Raw genomic sequence first — 6,178 nt, 5'->3', positions numbered from 1 at the left:
AAGAAATGGATGCACCAAACTCAAACTGCTGTTGATGCCACCAAGTGATAGCCTTCAAGTAAAATGTTAAACACCACATGTTGCTAAGAACCTAGGGCATTTGTTTAACGTTTTCCACCTTGCAGGAAAAACTTGTGAGCTTATATCTTAAGAAATTGTTAGAATAGCTTAAAAAGGCACAGTGATAAAACTAAATTAATGTTTGTTTTACAGTACATAAAGACAAAAAGACTCATGGAACATTATTCATGGAACATTACTGCTTCTTAAACTAGTATTTACCACACTTTAGACCAGAGTTTTAAAAATTCAGCATACTGTCCCATTAAGATAGAGTATTTTATGGAGTGCAAGTGTTCCAAGTGTTCCAGCTTAGGCCGTGTTTTCCTTTGTTCAGAATGTTATGCTGTCTATATTTCTACCAATCTCCTAGAGGAGTTTTGAATGTTTTGACATTTTGTGTTATTGCAAAGTAGATGTCATTCACTTTGAGACAATTAAAAAGTATTTGAAATTCTTTCTCTCAAAGGGAGATATTTCTGAAGAAAAACAACATTTTCGTAGAATACAGTGTTGTAAGTTCTGTTATTGTATGTTTTCAAGCTACAATAAAGTATTGGTATTGCTTCACATTATTTTTACTTGAATTTGCTTGTGCTTTATGTTCCATAATGTTGCAGATAAATGCATTTAACTGAAATGAATGAAATCCCCCATTTCTTAACTACAAGAATTCTATTTCATCATTGGTCTTATGTTGCCAGTTCTAGATGGTATTTAACTTTAATTTTCTGATCTTGATCTATTTCCCTGCTGGTTTTCATTATTACCTACTTTGACTTACATTCAAAACCACGCTGCCTAGCCAGCCACTCCAGACTGACGCTGTAGCCTTTTCTTGGGAACGTGGCTGACATCTGACTATTACAGAGCTATGCGTGCAGCTGGGAAGAATTCCCTCTTTTTATAGACATTGTTATTTTCCATCATCAACTTACCCACTTTCATACACTTTCAGGGCATGTATACATGCAAAATATAAGGCAGAGTCAGGCTTTCTCTTTGGTTTTGTGCTTACCTGTTAAAATACCTCACTGGTCACATATCCCTTGGATCTATTTCAGTCTGTAAAAATAATCTTAGAAGCATGAAAGCTCTATTTTATTACATGTAAACCCTCCAAATACAAAATAGAGATTTTCACAACATAAGCCATAAAATTACAGGGTGATTGTAGCATTACATTTTTAAATATGAACATTCCCTTTAAGTTTCAAACATAATTTTCTTCTATTATATGCAAAAAGTACCAACACTGTTTTGAAATTCTGCCCTAAAAACTTACCTTTAAAAAAATACATTCTTTGTGTTATCTCATCATATAAAATTTCAAAGTTTCAGCTCAAACTATATATACACAGACACATAGTGATCGTTCCATATACAAACCTGCTGTAGCTTATACAATATAGGTTTAATATTTGAAAAAATAATAAAAATTAAAACAAGCAACTTTAGAAGAAGTTGTAAAAATTAACAAAATAACCAGTTTTATTTATCTTTCAGCAAAATGGTTTTAGAAATTAAGCAAAACTTCATACAGAATCAACATTTTTCTCCTTTGCCAGATGAAAAAGGTTGTATTGCTTGGTCCAGTCAACTCTATTGGGTTTGAACATACCAAAGCAACCGCACTGAAAAAAGTCTGCAAGATTCTGGAAGCATCCGAGACTGAAAATGAGAGAAATATCCATTAATAAACCTAATAAAAGAAGACTGCAGGCATCAAAAATACACATTCCCATGAGACAGTACTTAAGATCTAAAGCTCTGGGAGAAGAAACATAAGAGCAGCTCTTTATTGGGCATTATTCCTTTGTTGAACTTTTGCAACCTGTATTACATTGAAGAGCGAGAACAGATTAAGTTCAACTCTATTTAAAGTATTTAGTGAGTTCTTATCTGCTAACACACGAGGAAATACAGACTTCTAGTATAACAGGGAAACCTTGGTACTAATTTCTCTGTTGAGCTAAGTACTGCAATAGAAGCCAGAAAGGGGCCAGTTCATACCTTAATTCTCTTTCTGAACCTACAGAACAGACACGGAGATTGATGTACAAATTAAATGACAACACCCCCTCACTCCCAAAACAGCACCTACTGATTAGAGCTATGGACTGATTTTGGCACATCTTTTTCCTATATACACAGCCATGCAGCAAGAACCCCAGTAGCTCTTATGCTGGGTGTTTATTTCCTAGGGCAAAGGAAGTTCTCAGCAAGGAAAGCAAGGTCCATTTTCTCCTCTTAGCACAACTCATAACAGGCATGACTGGCATGCCCATAGATCACCATTTTTTCTTTTTTTTTTTCATTTATGAAGTAGTGAAGCAAATCCGTACTGAAAAGATATGTGCTTAAAACACGCTATTCATTAATACTCACTTGTATGGAGTTCTCCTGAGTGAAACCGGATGCTTAGAAGATTTTCTCTGCATCAGGAGGTTCAATCTCTCATGTGAGGTCAATCCCAAAAATGCAATCTTACATAAAGGAAGATGTAAGTAATGGTTAAAACATGAACACCACAAATATACCAAAATATGCTACTGAGAAGGGAGGGAGAGGAAGAAGGCTGGCTGTATCTAACAAATTAGTAACTACTGCCATATTAATAACCAAAAAGTATGTTGTTAAATGTCACTTGGACTAAAACAGAACCTAGCGAGCTGTAACATTAACATTTCCACTGAGAAGGCAAGCTTCATTGGGATGACTGTAAAGACTGTAGTTTTACAGAAGTCAGTAGAAGTACAAGATCTACAGTAGTTAAGCACCTATCTCCTCAGATTTTGTTTATATTCTACCACACAAATTGGTAGAAAAAGATCCCCCCAAAAAGATGAAGTAGCTTAGCAAAAAAGGTGAAGTAGATGCAAGTTTCACAATGAGATTTATGAGTTGTTTTTGCATTTTTGCTTACCTATTCCTTTTTGCATTTTCTTTTTTTTTTTTTTAAATCAGCGTAAGTCTTATAAGCCTTTATGAATAGCTTCAAGGTTGCTTTGCTGGATGACACACTAAATATCATAAAGCAGTATATTAACAAACGACTGTGTACATAACACAGTAGTTAACTGTAAATATCCCACCTAGATTCTTTTTTTCCCCTGGATGATATCTCAGTGTCTTGGACATTACAGAAATCTAGCAGTATGCATTTAAAATTGTGGATTTTTTTTTTTTTTACATTTACAAGATGTAAACCAAGTCTTTCGCTCAGTATGCTTAACACATACTCAAATGACACATCTTTCCTAAAAGCTGCTAAGCAAGCTGTTTCCTAGATGTATTAAGACAGATCTTCTCTGCCTTGGTTGCATAGCCAAGCACTCAGAGAAGAATATAAACAAAAAATTTGACAGTGCTCATCAGGATAAAATCCAGATCATATATTTTTATTGTAGGAATGGGATTTAATGCAGTCTAATGATGCACTACTGAGCTCTGCCATAGTATTTTTAATTTTGGGACTAATTGTGCTATTGAGCTTTTGTGCCATTTTTGGGGTAGTAATACCAGTTCTATTAGTCAAGTAAGTTTCTGGCCTTTAAATACATCTTTGTATAGGTTTGGAATTTTTCAAGAGTAGGAAACCCAGAATTTGATTATAGGAACGTTTTGCAGAATGTGATCTTATTTTTAATATGAGAATGCTGAGTGCACAAGTACCCATGAAACTTAAAGGACTGCTTTGAGATTTAAGAAAAGCATGTAGATGTAACATCAATTAGTCAAGGAAAGCAGGCACAAAGTTTTTATGGGAGCAAATAATCTAGGAAAACGTTTTAATATGATGACTCTTTAAAAGAGAAGCATAAACCAAAGAAAAATAATACCTGAAAAAGCTGAACAGTTAGCCACAAGGAGGCCCACAGAGTATGAAAACAGGCTACTAGGAAGATGTAGGAAACCCACGGAGAACAACAGGTTATCTGTGTGAAGTATGTCCATGCTCCGTCTTGATGATAACTTGTTGCGCAGTGGTTTGACCAATCTGACAAGATACATAATCAGTTAATTATGTTTTTAGGCCACTTAAGAACTGAACAAAGATTACTTGCATGGAGTGAATAGTACATAGCGATAGGCTCTAGAAATACCATGTTTAATGTATGATGTTCCCACTTAAAAGCACCCACATAGATAGGTGACTGCTTGCTATTCTGGCTGTATAATCTTTATGTAGTGTGTTCATCATTCACAGAAGGAACATTCAAGGTACTGGCTATGTACTTTTTACATGATAATGACATAAGTCATCATCTCTCATTGTCTCATTCTGAAATTTTGCTTCATGCTTATCTGTAATTTTAGGATGAGAATTTATCATTTATCTTAAACACCATCATCAACAAAAGAAGACATGATGGTAACAACACCAAGAAAGGAGTATTTTACCGCTATTAAATAGATGTAAACTGGGTGTCGTGGTTTAACCCAGCTGGCAACTAAGCACCACGCAGCCGCTCGCTCACTCCCCCCCTCCCTCAGTGGGATGGGGGAGAGAATTGGGAAGAAAATAAAAGGTTAGAGCCGAGGGCTGAGATAAAGACAGTTTAATAAGAGAAAATAATAATAGTAATAATGAGAATGATAACAGAATATACAGAATATACAAAACGAATGATGCACAATGCAATTGCTCACCACCCGCCGACCGATGCCCAGCCCGTCCTGAGCCGCGAGCAGTCCCCGAGCCGCCATCAGTCCCCGAGCCGCGATCACTCTCCCCGCGACTGACTGACCGACTAACCCCCCAAGCATGACGTTATATGGTACGGAATAGCCCTTTGGTCAGTTTGGGTTAGCTGTCCTAGCTGTGCTGTACTCCCAGCTTGTTATGCACCTGGCCGAGCAGGAGAAGCTCAAAAAGTCCTTGAGTAGTCTGAGCACTACTTGGCAACAGCTGAAAACATCAGTGTGTTATCAACAGTGTTATGAACATTCTTCTGGTACTAAATCCAAAACACAGCACTAAGCTAGCTACTATGAAGAAAATTAACTCTATCCCAGCTGAAACCAGGACACTGGGATGTCCAAATTCTGTATGTATCTTAAGAGATACTTAAAGCCTACCACGTATGTATTGAACCTATTAAAAAGAACCAAAACAAACCACAAACCAAACTAAAAGCAGAGCAACTTTTTTTTGCCTCTATGTCAGTAAACAATAAAGAGGTTTTCCTCCCATGTTCCTTCACACACAGAAAATAGAAAAAATAATATGCTTTTTGCATATGTAAGACCACTACTGAAACACAGGAAAGCAAGTCATGTTCACACCCTGTGTCCTCCAGCGCCATAGCTGGTTCACTTCACTCTACATTGAATATTGACTCATTTCAATACCGTGTGAAGTAATACAAAACAAAACTCCCTCTACTTTTTATTTAAAAAGTTAGTGCTATACTAATTCATCCTCAGGAACTACATTACAAGGGCCATCCTCTCTCCTCCAAGAAATTTCTTAATTTTCCAAAGTAACAGTTTGGATTTATAATGAGATACACAGTTCTCTTCAAAGTTACCACTACATTAAAAACAAAAAGAAACTTTTGCAAGTGTCCAATATAGATGTTTCCAAATAACAAAAATCAATAAAGCCTTTGCAATAATGTATTTACAAGCTTATTTTCTATTACTGTAAAGGGTATCCAGGCTAGAACCTGTAACCTGACCTTCCTCTACATGGCTTTCCTATTTCACCTCTAACAAAAGTGCTTTCTGATGTTGTATTTTCCAATGGACATCCCACTAGAGCTCTATCTTAGTTCTTACTCAACACGAACGCAATCGGATATTTGACCAAAGACTCAGATATGATGTATTTTCATTTAAAGACAGAATTACAAGGTAACATCGCTGCTGAAATATGGTATAATTTGCGCAGGTATAATTACACTTGCTGGAAATAAAATGCTGAAAAATAAAGACCATACACACACGTCTTTGAAAGCTAAATTAAAATAAATTCATGGATACATACACAGAAGAGTTCCATAAATCAGCCAGACACCGGTCACAGTTAGGAAAGACAGGAACAATAGGTAGTAACGATGGTTCCCAGTGCCTGAATTTGAGGCAAGGAAAAAAACTGTTGACATTTTCAAAT

The 6,178-nt window shown here is 36.1% G+C and overlaps 2 protein-coding genes across 2 annotated transcripts in view; one reads left to right on the top strand and one right to left on the bottom strand.

Moving 5' to 3' along the window:
* The window catches only part of CSRP3 (cysteine and glycine rich protein 3), an 8,417-nt gene extending 8,279 nt beyond the window's left edge, over positions 1-138 (top strand). The window contains exon 6 of the mRNA XM_009637083.2: positions 126-138. Within this exon, the coding sequence (XP_009635378.1) occupies positions 126-138 (13 nt within the window). The remainder of the gene's footprint in view (positions 1-125) is intronic.
* A 1,413-nt stretch (positions 139-1,551) lies between these two features.
* Positions 1,552-6,178, bottom strand: part of ZDHHC13 (zinc finger DHHC-type palmitoyltransferase 13) — a 17,405-nt gene continuing 12,778 nt past the window's right edge. The window contains exons 13-16 of the mRNA XM_009637064.2: positions 6,053-6,136; positions 3,903-4,060; positions 2,449-2,546; positions 1,552-1,731 (exon numbers count right to left, since the gene is read on the bottom strand). Coding sequence (XP_009635359.1) covers positions 1,596-1,731; positions 2,449-2,546; positions 3,903-4,060; positions 6,053-6,136 — 476 coding nt within the window. The 3' untranslated portion in view covers positions 1,552-1,595. The remainder of the gene's footprint in view (positions 1,732-2,448; positions 2,547-3,902; positions 4,061-6,052; positions 6,137-6,178) is intronic.

The sequence above is a fragment of the Egretta garzetta genome, unplaced genomic scaffold, assembly GCF_000687185.1.
Source record: "Egretta garzetta isolate BGI_Z169 unplaced genomic scaffold, ASM68718v1 scaffold454, whole genome shotgun sequence".
Taxonomy (NCBI): Eukaryota; Metazoa; Chordata; class Aves; order Pelecaniformes; family Ardeidae; genus Egretta; species Egretta garzetta.
Note: the sequence above shows the minus strand (reverse complement) of the source record. Positions and strands in the feature narration are given on the sequence as shown.